The 13,867-nt window shown below is 43.3% G+C and overlaps 1 protein-coding gene across 1 annotated transcript; it reads left to right on the top strand.

Annotated features, from left to right (window-relative positions):
• Window positions 1–6,699: 6,699 nt before the first annotated feature.
• On the top strand, window positions 6,700–13,502 carry LOC133425136 (programmed cell death 1 ligand 1-like; the record flags this gene model as incomplete). Its single annotated transcript, XM_061715816.1, has 4 exons — window positions 6,700–6,885; window positions 8,447–8,899; window positions 12,942–13,208; window positions 13,372–13,502. Coding segments are annotated over exons 1-4 (918 nt in total), but the record flags the coding sequence as incomplete, so codon positions are not given.
• Window positions 13,503–13,867: the final 365 nt, after the last annotated feature.

Below are 13,867 nucleotides of genomic sequence, written 5' to 3'. Positions count from 1 at the left end.
ACCGATTCCTCCTGGGGTCCACACAAAACATAAGTGAATGGAAATAAATGAAGGTTCTTGGTATTCTTAACTGTAACTTTCAAAGTAAAACACCCAGTGGCGGGCGGTGTATTTCACACTTAGTCCTTCAGTGATGTCCAACTTAGTCAATAATTACCTTTCATTATGCAGCATTTATCACACCAGGACTGGAGACAAGTTAGAAACACACTTAAGCACTAGTTCGGAATTATGGATTTGATATGAACAAAATAAACATTAAATGTGGAAAAAAAAAGTTTTGCACTCACCAAAACAGCTGTGTCCTCCAAAAAACTTTTCAACACAAGTGGTTTTCTATTGGAAATAAAGTGCATTTTTCAGAGAATTAAGGTATTTTGATTTGAACTTACTGAACAACTTTTTTTTGGAAATTGTCGACAACCATCTCAAGCAAAGGGTACATTACTCTTTGAGCGTGTCTGGAGGTGATGATGGGAAATCCCAAGTCCCTCCGGGCTGGAGGGTCTAGTGCAGCAGGACGTGCTTGTACCTGGTCCGGTGAGAGGAGGCTCGTCCTGGGTCTCTGCTGGTACCGGAGAGAGGAGGCTCGTCCTGGGTCTCTGCTGGTACCTGGTCCTGTGTCTCTGCTGGTACCTGGTCCGGTGAGAGGAGGCTCGTCCTGGGTCTCTGGTACGGTGAGAGGAGGCTGGTCCTGGGTCTCTGCTAGTACCTGGTCCGGTGAGAGGAGGCTGGTCCTGGGTCTCTGCTAGTACCTGGTCCGGTGAGAGGAGGCTGGTCCTGGGTCTCTGCTAGTACCTGGTCCGGTGAGAGGAGGCTGGTCCTGTGTCTCTGCTGGTACCTGGTCTGGTGAGAGGAGGCTCGCCCTGGGTCTCTGGTACGGTGAGAGGAGGCTGGTCCTGGGTCTCTGCTAGTACCTGGTCCTGGTACGGTGAGAGGAGGCTCGTCCTGGGTCTCTGCTGGTACCTTGTCCTGGGTCTGGGCTGGTACCTGGTCTGGTGAGAGGAGGCTGGTCCTGGGTCTCTGCTGGTACCTGGTCCTGGGTCTCTGCTGGTACCTGGTCCGGTGAGAGGAGGCTCGTCCTGGATCTCTGGTTGAGGCTGGATCCAGCAGGCCGGACCAGGAGTCCAAGTCCGCAGTGGAACCGAGTGGGTCCTGGCTGGACCTGCAGGATGTATATGCAGCAGGACATACTGGGTGTCTGAGTGACCTGTACATCTACCAACAGGTATTGTGGATCTGCTCTAGCTTTATTTCACACCTGTACACCTACCAACAGGTAATGTGGATCTTCTCTGGCTTTATTTCACACTCCGGCCGCCTGGAAAGCTGCTTGGCTGTCGGCAGACTCTCATCCAGCAACACAGAGCCTCCGACATCCAGCAGCATCTCCACCGTCTGCTCACACACTCCGGACGCATGCGCTCCATGGGGGCTCCGTCTATTTATCCATTCTAAATAAAATGTAATAAAAATGGAAGTAAATCATTCCTTGTTGAATTTCTGATGTTTCCTGAAAATTGTCTCCAAACCCCTCCGAGACTAACCGTCTTTCCACGCCGGACACTCTGCTGCCGTCACAGGTGTGGGAGGTTGGTCTGATGAGGGGGCGTGGCCTGTCCGAGGGGGCGTGGCTAACAGGTAGAGCGGAGCAGAGAGGTGATGAGCAGATTGACAGCTGCCTCACCACCACATCTCAAAAAAAGAGTAACATTGATCAGCAGGTTTTTATGCTGGTAGCTGCAAAGCCATCAGACTAGATATTCCGGATAAACAGGAGATGGTTAGTAGCTGTGAACATGTAAGCAGCAATATTCTGATACTTATAAACTGGAGATGCAAGTAGCTGTGAACATGTAAGCTGCAATATTCTGATCTCTCCAGGACTCTTACGCCCACAGCCTGTCCACACTGGCCAGGAAGAGAAGCTTGTTCTCCGGCTGACTGGAGCGACTGCCGCCATCATGTGAAGCTAAATATTGATCAGAAACTGCTGCTGTCCGCGGTGACTGACTATTGTTCCCTTCCTGGATCCAAGTTGGAACTTCTTAAAGTCCTCCATCACCAGCTCTGGAGGAGAGGATTGAACATTGATTAAAGGAGCAAAGGGGTTGTGCAAACAGAATAATCTACAATCAGAAATATTTAGGACAAAATTATTGGATTTATGCATTTCAAGTGCATATAAAATGTCCCTCCATTTGGATTACATAAAATCATAAACAGGCTAATAAACTCAATGTGGTACATATTTAACATTTGAACGTAAGTGAAACATGAGCTTTATGTAATACCAATAAACGCAACGTTTTAAGTACAAAATGTCATTTGTCATTACAACCAATTTGTTTCAAATGTTTAAGAACCAGTCTGTTTTAATATTAATTATACCAGCGTGTTTGAAATGCTTAAATACAGGTCTACGCACCAGTTAAAATTTAAATGAAATGAGTAAAATAAAAGCATTTGAAATGATAAACCCAATGCAATTTTTAATCAGATAATTTTCCCCATTCAGGCTGCACCTACAATAAAGCTACAGTATTTAAAACATTTTATTTTTTAGGCTTCTCATGGCAAGTTAAGTTATCGCAAAACTCAAAGTCAGCATCACATCACACACCATCACCTACAGTCAGCAAAACTACTGCTTATTCACATGTTGAAAAAGAAACAACCATATCTTGGCGTGCAAAACATAAAAATAAATGTACTAATTTGTTCACGTTAACATTGAGGGAGTCCTTTATTGTTAAACGTAACCTTTTTTGCCAGAAAAATGCAGATGGACAGCCTAATAAATACAGACATTTAAACTCATTCAAGGGAACGTGGAACTTTGATGCACTACCTGTATATTCTCCTCCATCAGTCCCCAGAACAACATCTTCAAGTGCAGCAAAAACATCTGCAGTAATCTTGTCTTTAGGACGGGCTCCCTCAACCTGATCGAAGTCGATTCTCATGGAAACCCCTGAAACAGTCCAGGCACATTTGCGTTTATCATTTTAATAAAAAATTTGTACACAAGACCTTGCTGGGGCAAAAACAAACTCTGCGAATCTTTAGAAAGACGGGTAAACTAACAGGAATGACTGTAATGCTTACCGCCGCCACCGTCTCACCTGTACTGACCCTGAACGCTCCTGGGACCAAATGCAGATGAGACCTAGGACTTCAAAAAATACATGTTTATCTCTAACTTCAACAAAAGGCACTGCTGAGCAGGATTGCAAAAGCCAGAACATGACAAAATCCAAAACCCAGACCTGAAGCATGGAGGCAGGAACAGTACAGACCAGCAGGGATCAAGGGAAAGACAAGGGAAAGACCAGACAGATATACACAGAAGGCCTGACGAGACACAGGTGACAACAATCAGGGCAGATGGAACAAAGGAAGTCAAGACAGAACTGAAACACAAGGACACAGACTTTCAAAATAAAACAGGAACTAAACACCAAAACCATGACTGATGGTTCCCATTTTATAGAGGATGCATCAAGATGAGTCATATGCAAACTTCAGATGGCAACAAGGGAAAGTAATTTAGGAGGCAAGAGGAGTGAATATAAAGTTAAAACTTTATTTTTGAGGACAAATCCAGGCATTTCTTCTGATATATATTTGATTGATTTGATTGGATCTGATTTATTTTGTACATGTAAAAAACAACAATTCAAGAGAAGATAAGAAAACAAAACAATAAAACAAAGAATTTTATACTTTAACACTCAATATCTTAATTTATATATATATATATATATATATATATATATATATATATATATATATATATATATATATATATATATATATATATATATATATATATATATATATATATATATATATATATATATATATATCTATAAACATATATATATATAAATGTGTATGTGCCTTAATGGCCATGTTTGAACCTGCCAGACATGGAATTTGACTCCATTTATTTTGCTCACTGTACCCAGATTTAAATAGTAGCAAACAGTAAATAAACAAATGTGGCTCTTATTAACATATATACAATTAAAAAAAAGTGAAAGGTACACCAGTATGAGGCAACTTTTGACAAATACTAAGTGGGTCAACATGGCATTTAGAACCTGGAAGTCAGAGATTCAAAAATTGAAACTACAGGAACAAGTTAAAGTTCTTAGACGGCCAGATCCCGCCGTCCTTCCTGCCTCACATGATGCAGATTCAGGAACAAGTTAAAGTTCTTAGACGACCAGATCCCGACGTCCTTCCTGCCTCACATGATGCAGATTCAGGAACAAGTTAAAGTTCTTAGACGACCAGATCCCGACGTCCTTCCTGCCTCACATGATGCAGATTCAGGAACAAGTTAAAGTTCTTAGACGGCCAGATCCCGACGTCCTTCCTGCCTCACATGATGCAGATTCAGGAACAAGTTAAAGTTCTTAGACGGCCAGATCCCGACGTCCTTCCTGCCTCACATTACGCCAGATTCAGGAACAAGTCAAAGTTCTTTAATGGCCAGATCCCGACGTCCTTCCTGCCTCACATTATGCAGATTCAGGAACAAGTTAAAGTTCTTAGACGGCCAGATCCCGACGTCCTTCCTGCCTCACATGATGCAGATTCAGGAACAAGTTAAAGTTCTTAGACAGCCAGATCCCGACGTCCTTTCTGCCTCACATGATGCAGATTCAGGAACAAGTTAAAGTTCTTAGACGGCCAGATCCCGACGTCCTTCCTGCCTCACATGATGCAGATTCAGGAACAAGTTAAAGTTCTTAGACAGCCAGATCCCGACGTCCTTCCTGCCTCACATGATGCAGATTCAGGAACAAGTTAAAGTTCTTAGACGGCCAGATCCCGATGTCCTTCCTGCCTCACATGATGTAGATTCAGGAACAAGTTAAAGTTCTTAGACGGCCAGATCCTGACGTCCTTCCTGCCTCACATGATGCAGATTCAGGAACAAGTTAAAGTTCTTAGACGACCAGATCCCGACGTCCTTCCTGCCTCATATGATGCAGATTCAGGAACAAGTTAAAGTTCTTTAATGGCCAGAACTAGGGTCCAGATCCAGACCTGCAGGTCCTCTACAGACCACTAGGGTCCAGATCCAGACCTGCAGGTCCTCTACATACCACTAGGGTCCAGATCCAGACCTGCAGGTCCTCTACAGACCACCAGGGTCCAGATCCAGACCTGCAGGTCCTCTACAGACCACTAGGGTCCAGATCCAGACCTGCAGGTCCTCTAGAGACCACTAGGGTCCAGATCCAGACCTGCAGGTCCTCTACAGACCACTAGGGTCCAGATCCAGACCTGCAGGTCCTCTACAGACCACTAGGGTCCAGATCCAGACCTGCAGGTCCTCTACAGACCACTAGGGTCCAGATCCAGACCTGCAGGTCCTCTACAGACCACTAGGGTCCAGATCCAGACCTGCAGGTCCTCTACAGACCACTAGGGTCCAGATCCAGACCTGCAGGTCCTCTACAGACCACTAGGGTCCAGATAATGCAAAGCGTTTTATCACCTAGTCATTTTCAGGAAATCTTTGTAGATAGAAAATGATCAAGCAAAGTGTTGCAATTTGAATCACTGAAATATCCCAAATACTGTATGTACACAAATTTAATAAGTTCAATCAAAAAATAAAATGAGTTAATGTATTTTAATGAAAGAGAATTATAGATTTTTTTAATGAAATAAAATGAACAAAAAGGAGTTTTTAAATCTAAAACAACTGAGGAAGGTGTTCTAATGAAGATGTTTGTATCTCTGGGTCTTCCTCAGGCTGGAAACAGTAAAAGTGTGAACAGGTTTGTGGGGAGAGAGATGTTTCTCTCCCAATGCCAGAAGCAGAATGAGCCTCCTGGTGGCTCCGCCTTTTATACCCTCTGTGTTTAACCGTCTTTACCGGCTGTTTTACCAGCAACTTTACACAGTGTGTGTGTGTGTGTGTGTGTGTGTGTGTGTGTGTGCGTGCGTGCGTGCGTGCGTGCGTGCGTGCGTGCGTGCGTGCGTGCGTGCGTGCGTGCGTGCGTGCGTGTGTGTGTATGTGTGTTTGTGTGTGTTTGTGTGTGTGTGTGTGTGTGTGTGTGTGTGTGTGTGTGTGTGTGTGTGTCATAAGAGCAGCCTCCCCCTCCCCCCTGTCAAGGAAGTATGTGACAGTTAGACATCTCTTCCGGTGTAAACTCACCTCCAGGCGAGAGAGAGGCGGGGGGGGCAGCGGGGGACAGCAGCTCGGAGAGGAAATGCAAAGGGAGGGGGCGGGGGATGATTTGAATTGGGTAATGTGAAAAATGTACACAAATAAAAAAAAAAAGACCTCCCATCAAAGTCCATGACTTGAGCTGCTTACTTTCATCCATGAGAAAGAGCTGCAGAAATCTACCCCAATCTGTGTGTGTAGAATTGGTCTGACCCTTCCAGTGACAGCAGCGGAAGCAGAAAAAGCTGAAGCTTATTAAAACATACTTGAGGTCCACTATGTCACAGGAGCGTCTCTTGTTTTTATATTTTTATTTTTACTGTATTGCACCAATCACCACAACAAATTCCTTGTGTGTGTTAACAAACTTGGCAATAAACCCCCTTTCTGATTCTGATTCTGATTCTGAGCGTCTCTCTGGACTTGCATAATGACTTACTTCCTTAACTACGGCTCAAACGCCTATTTCATTACAGAACACGCCCACCAAACTGAGTCCACGACAATAACGAAAGAGGAACTAGATCTGTCCGTCAAGAGAGAGAACTTACTGATGAAGCAGGAAATGATCAGAAATACTTATATCCAGAACTAACGGTCCAACTGAAGCAGGGACATAAAGAACATGAACAGAATCATCAGTTTTATGCTTTATGGTCTGTTTTTTTGCTCCTCGGTTTTCTCTAATGATGGTGAGTAAGCAGTTAACTATTGCCATTTTGGATATTTAAAAGACGGGTAAACATCAGTTTTCGTTTATTAAATCCATAAATATGTGGGGAAAGTTGAAACTTTAGTGACTCGTCTCTGGATCTGAATAAAAGTCCAAAATAACCTACATATATACTAATACGACGTAGGAAGAAGATGTTGGTTGGTTATTTTAAGCAATTTAGCAAAAACAGAGGTATTTAACAATGCAAATATCAAAAAGAATATCGTACTAACAAAAAGAATACTAAAATGTACCTTTTAATGTATTTATTTAAGCGTTTTTATCAGAGATCCTTCATGTTGTTTTACTGATGTAGTGTTTGGTTTTCACCACAAGGTGGTGGTGAAGACGTCAACATGGAGCTTGTTTGTCAGGAGGTTTGAATGTAGATTGTAGATAGTCATTATACCTTTACTGGAAAAATACGAATCCTGCTCATCGATTATCTATTTATTGACAAGTCCAAATTGGAAAAAGATGGGATGGGATGGAAAATGCAAAGTAATAATAATTATTATAACTGTCAAAATAAACAATTACAGTAAAGTTACGTCAACAGATACAATTGTAGTTATTTCCTTTCAGAATTAATAATTAACTCTAACTGCCAGACTGCTGTCAAACTCCTTCAGAAAACCTATGAGAGCAAAGTGTTGTGTTAATAATGATTATATGGAAGGATTAAGTCTTTAAAGTCAGCTCAGCTCTTAAAGGTTTTATATGGAAGGAGAAAATATTTATGATTATTTAAAGGAAACCACCAAAGGGAAGATGGTCGATGAAATATGAAGTCTTCTGCTGATCATCACAACTCTGGCTGCAGTAATTTACATCAGCTGGAGGCTGTTAAAAGATATTTTAGGACAAACATTTAATAAGAACTGGAGTGGTCCAACCTTCAAATAACAAATGTGTTTTTCTGTTTCTATATTTTTAAACGTGTCTTCAGTCAAAAGAGACGTCTGAACTCACCGGCCTGAAGAGAAGGATCTTAACAGAAATCAGTGATATTTTATGTTGAGTTCATGTTTGGTAGTCAGGAGGATTTACTCGGACGTTCTCTTGTCGTTTGAATGGTTTGATCTCTTCATCTATGTCGGTGATGATGCTGTTTTAAGTTCTGGATCACATTTGTTCCTGTGTGGCTTGTTTTTACGTTACACATCTGGATATTCTGAAGTCACAGGGAAAACGTTTCACATGGAAGTCGTGTTTTTTCAGACTGGAATTATATTCTCACTGGCTGATGGATAAATGATTTCTCTCAGGGATGGATGGAAACAAACTTAGAAAGAAAAACAGAATATTTGATTTTATCAGTTGGACAACTAGTCGTTATGTTTATAACTGCATGACAATATTTTATGTAGGTAAAATAAAACCTCATTAAAGTTCATAATTATAACCGGTCATTTTTATTCTATCAGCTTTTTTATATGCAGATATTTAATGAAGACATAACACAACTGCATGTTCCTCAAAGTGGCTGAGTTTCCTGTTAATGTCTTCTTCTGAGTCTTCCTCTGATGTTTCTGCAGATACACAGGTCTCCTGTCAGGTCAGCAAGACTTGTATCTTACCCTGCAGTTTCACAGCTCATGATGACGTTGTTATCCACTGGATTCAAGAGACTCCACCAGAGTCCCGGGTTCTAGAGACTCCACCAGAGTCCCGGGTTCTAGAGACTCCACCAGAGTCCCGGGTTCTAGAGACTCCACCAGAGTCCCGGGTTCTAGAGACTCCACCAGAGTCCCGGGTTCAAGAGACTCCACCAGAGTCCCGGGTTCACTCCTACTATCGCAAACAAGACCGACTGAGAGAGCAGCACCAGAGGTTCAGAGGAAGAACATTTCTGTTTGAGGACCAGATTTCCAGAGGAAACGCTTCCCTGCTGCTGAGAGGAGTGAAGGTTCAGGACCAGGGCAGATATCTGTGTAACGTCAGCACCATCACTGGAGATAAGGAGAACTTCATCCACCTGAATGTGAACGGTATGTGGAGAATAAAAACCTCAGCAGATTCAGATGTTTCAGTCTTTTGCTCAGGTTGGTTTTTTGTAATAAACAGAATAGAACAGATATTTACTGTTGCAGGAACAATAAAACACAATTTAGCAGTTTAGCAGTCCTTATTAGCATATTGTAAAGGAACTTCATTAACTCACTGAGTTTGACTCAGACATAAAATAGCTGATACAAAGTTAAAATAACTGCTAAAGTGGTTGTTAAACTCGTAACGCCCACACGACAGTTTCTGAGGGAATTTACACTTTTTTCAAACTGCTGCAGGGGTCGATGTTTCCATTGGTGTTTCTTTTTATGAGCGTAACTCTCCTAGTTCTCTCTCCACATCCGTAACTCTCTGTATTTCATCCTGAAAGACTTCTTTTCCAACATTGAAGAATATGGACAAAAATCTCTTTAGTTTTGTACAAATAATTGTAACTGCCACCATCGTTGTTGTGAAAACAGTCAACAGAAGAACAAGAAGGCAACGGATCATTCAAATGATTATTCAGAGATAAAGCCCTGATGTAATGCAGTAATGCATAGTGATTAAGTAGTGTTACAGCACAACTACATCATATAAATGAGACCAAAAATGGCTGGAAACTAGATTTTGATGACTTTAATTTGACCAACTACGCCAACCACTACGCCAACAGTTCTCAGACAACGATACCAGCTCAGTTTGGAAGGGACTGAGACAGATCACAAATTACAAACCCAGAGCCCCCCCCCCTCCATCAACGACCGACGCCTAGCCAACAACCTGAACGAGTTCTACTGTCGCTTTGACAAACAAAGGGACAATCCTGATACCATCCCACGGGACTGCATTCACATTCCCCAGTTCCATCCCTCCAACGGCACCCCCCCCTCCCCAGCAAGGGCTGGAGCCTCTCCACCACTTCACACCCCAGAGGCCCCACTCTCCACCCCCCACACCACTGCAACGCCCCTCTCTATCCTGGAGAGGGACGTCAATAAAATATTCAAAAAACTGAACCCCCGCAAAGCAGCAGGACCGGACTCTGTCTCCCCATCCACCCTGAAGCACTGTGCCGATCAGCTGTCTCCGGTGTTCACGTACATCTTTAACACCTCCCTGGAGACATGCCATGTGCCAGCCTGCTTCAAAACCTCCACCATCATACCTGTCCCCAAAAAACCAAGGACCACAGGACTTAACGACTACAGACCCGTCGCCCTGACCTCTGTGGTCATGAAGTCTTTTGAGCGCCTTGTGCTGCCACACCTCAAGAAGATCACCGACCCACTACTGGATCCCCTGCAGTTCGCCTACAGAGCCAACAGGTCTGTAGACGATGCTGTAAACATGGCCCTGCACTTCATCCTCCAGCACCTGGACTCCACAGGAACCTACGCCAGGATCCTGTTCGTGGACTTCAGCTCTGCTTTTAACACCATCATCCCATTTCTGCTCCAGGACCAGCTCTCCCAGCTGAACGTGCCTGACTCCACCTGCAGGTGGATCACTGACTTCCTGTCTGACAGGAAGCAGTGGGTGAAGCTGGGGAAACATGTCTCTGACCCTCGGACCATCAGCACCGGATCCCCTCAAGGCTGCGTTCTCTCTCCTCTGCTCTTCTCCCTGTACACAAACAGCTGCACCTCCAGTCATCAGTCCGTCAAGCTCCTGAAGTTTGCGGACGACACCACCCTCATTGGACTCATCTCTGATGGTGATGAGTCCGCCTACAGGTGGGAGGTGGACCAGCTGGTGACCTGGTGCGGCCAGAACAATCTAGAGCTTAACGCTCTAAAGACAGTGGAGATGATAGTGGACTACCGGAGGAACGCAGCCCCACCTGCCCCCCTCACCCTGTGTGACTCTCCAGCAGACACTGTGGAGTCCTACCGCTTCCTGGGGACCATCATCACCCAGGACCTCAAGTGGGAGCTGAACATCACCTCCCTCACCAAAAAAGCTCAGCAGAGGATGTACTTCCTGCGGCAGCTGAAGAAATTCAACCTGCCAAAGACAATGATGGTGCAGTTTTACACGGCCATCATTGAGTCCATCCTCACCTCCTCCATCACCATCTGGTACGCTGCTGCCACTGTAAAGGACAGGAGCAGGCTGCAGCATATCATCCGCTCTGCAGAGAAGGTGATTGGCTGCAATCTTCCATCTCTCCAGGACCTGCACGCCTCCAGGACATGAAGCCTCCAGGACCTGCAACCTCCAGGACCTGCAGCCTCCAGGACCTGCAGCCTCCAGGACCTGCAGCCTCCAGGACCTGCAGCCTCCAGGACCTGAAGCCTCCAAGACCCTGAAGCGTGCAGGAAAGATTGCAGCAGACCCCTCCCACCCCGCACACAAACTGTTTCAGACTCTTCCCTCTGGCAGGAGGCTGCGGTCCATCAGGACCAAAACCTCATGCCATAAAAACAGTTTTTTCCCGTCTGCAGCCGTCCTCGTCAACAAGGCCCCGGTCCCCCCCGGTCCCCCCTCCCTCCCGTCTACCAAGGACTGCCCCCCCATCCCACTCTACGTACATTAACATAAATATTCCAACCCCGTAACATTTGTACAGACTCACATCTGGCACTTTAAAAACCCCATATTGTACATTTCTGCCTATACTGTTCATTTCTGTTTATACATTTTATCTGTCATCTGTCATCCTACGTCACTTTTTGTAAAGAGTCATATCCGGCACTTTAAAACCTCATATTGTACATTTCTGTTTATTTCTGTTTATACATTTTATTTTATTCTATCTCTTATTTTATCTCTATATATTTGTTTGTTTTTATATTTTTACTTTTACTGTATTGCACCAATCACCACAACAAATTCATTGTGTGTGTTAACAAACTTGGCAATAAACCCCTTTCTGATTCTGATTCTGATTCTGACATCCAGTAATGCAGGACACGTGCAAATAAAAAAAAAGTGTTTCCACCAGACTTTTACGGTAAACTGGATTATCTATACGTCTGAATAAATACCTTGAGACAGCATAAAAAGGTTTTATTTAATTACAAGTGTTTCCAGTACAGGTTTTACTTTTTGATTTTTAAGGCCTATTTACGGGACGACGCTGAGACGGTAAAACCCAAACATTATTTTGCATCCAGGCCTCTCGTTTACACGGAAACAGAGTTTTGGGAGGAAAAAAACGCCTGCAAAGATTTGACAACAGCCTGCAGAGGAACATTTTTTTCAACTCACGCAGTTCACATAATAGGATAATTTTCCACTCATTTTCACTGAACCAACAAAAGAAACCCTCTCAACGATGAAACAAAGTCATCAAATGACAAATGCAACCCCCCCAAATGTCCCAGCAGTCCAAAATATAAGTCAAACATGCACCAGTCCTCCAATCACGCTCCCAAACCTAAATCAACAGAAAAATTACTCAAACCACAACAGAAAGTACAGATCTTCACGTAGTACCATGTCCAAAAAGAAGAAAATAAATACATGAACATGGTCTCACTGTTCTCCAGCGCTCTCCAGGTAAGTGACAACAAGAGCGTCTCCTTGGTCCTGGAGCAACGCGTCTCCCGCTGGACATAACGGTCTGCTCTCGTATTGATTTCCTTAGTAGAGACAGCTCTAGCCCACAATAGAGCGTCCTAAGTCTATGTTAGTTTTGGAAACCAGCAAGTCTCTTTGGTAGATGGTCCCATTTCCTGGAACAATTTCCCTTTTTGTGAATTAGAACAACTCAAACTGTTGCATTTAAATCTCTGCTGAAAACTCATTTCTACTCACTGGCATTAAATTCACGTTGAGTTTTAGACTTCTTCTCTTTATATATCATCTTTAGTTGTGCTTTAACTGATGTAGTTTGAGGTGGATTATTTACAGGATATTGTTTTATTTTAGCTGTAAAAGCAGTTTGGTAAACCTTGGTTGTTTTTAATATAAATACATTTGACCTTAACGTTGAAAGAATGACCAGAAAAGTCTGTTTGCAACCTAGATTGAAGCGCGTGAAGTAAACAGGGTTTCAGTGACATGAACAACATTAACAACTGCATATTTGTCCTCCAGCTCCAGTCCAGCACATCAACATAGAACAGGTACAAAATAAAATCACCTGCAGCTCAGAGGGGATCTATCCTGAACCTGGACTCATCTGGACCACCAATCCTCCATCCAGCATGAACCTGCAGAACCCACCAACAGTCCAGCAGACTGAACAGCAGCTTTACAGCATCAGCAGCTCTCTGATACTTTCAGACGGAGATACTGACCTGGACTACATCTGCACCGTCAGCACTCCAGCAAACAGCAGGAGATCCACTTTGCTTCAACCAGGTAGAAATTACATTTAAATGTTTATGTGGTGGCTCTCAGTGCCACGAAGACCTTAATGAGATGTTCATGTCGTCTACGAAAGCTTTTGTCCTTTACAACTGATGTTTAGTTTTCTTTCGTTTTGGGTTTCCATCATTCCATGTCATGTTTACTGTCATTTCAGCTGTTATAAGTGGATCAAACACTGAAACATTCATCTCCTGCTCAGTCTCCAATTATCCAATAAAGTATCTCACCTGGACATTTAACCACAAAGAGATCATCCTGACACAGGGGGCAGATGAATGCCGCGACATACCTTCAGAGAGGTGGAAGCAGTACGTGTTGACTGTATCAGAGACAGGAGGTCTCACTCTGAAGCATTTATCTTCAGACCAGACAGGAACATACAAATGTGAACTCAGTGATGAAGAGGAAACATACGTGAAATACACATTTCTTCACATACCACAAGGTAAGACTGTTAAAAGTGTAAGAGCCAGAATAAGTTATTAAGAGTTTAGTTTTGGTCATGTCTAAGTTTAGTTTAGTTTTTTTTTTTAGTTTAGTTTATTGGTCCTTTTCAATTCCCAGTACAGGTGCAATTCGCCGGTTCCATACAAAAAAACATATATAATTTTTGATGTATACACACAAATATATATATATATATATATATA

This window comes from Cololabis saira, chromosome 24 (genome assembly GCF_033807715.1).
Source record: "Cololabis saira isolate AMF1-May2022 chromosome 24, fColSai1.1, whole genome shotgun sequence".
NCBI lineage: Eukaryota > Metazoa > Chordata > Actinopteri > Beloniformes > Belonidae > Cololabis > Cololabis saira.
The sequence above is the reverse complement of the archived record's forward strand: the minus strand, read 5'-3'. Positions and strand labels throughout refer to the sequence as shown.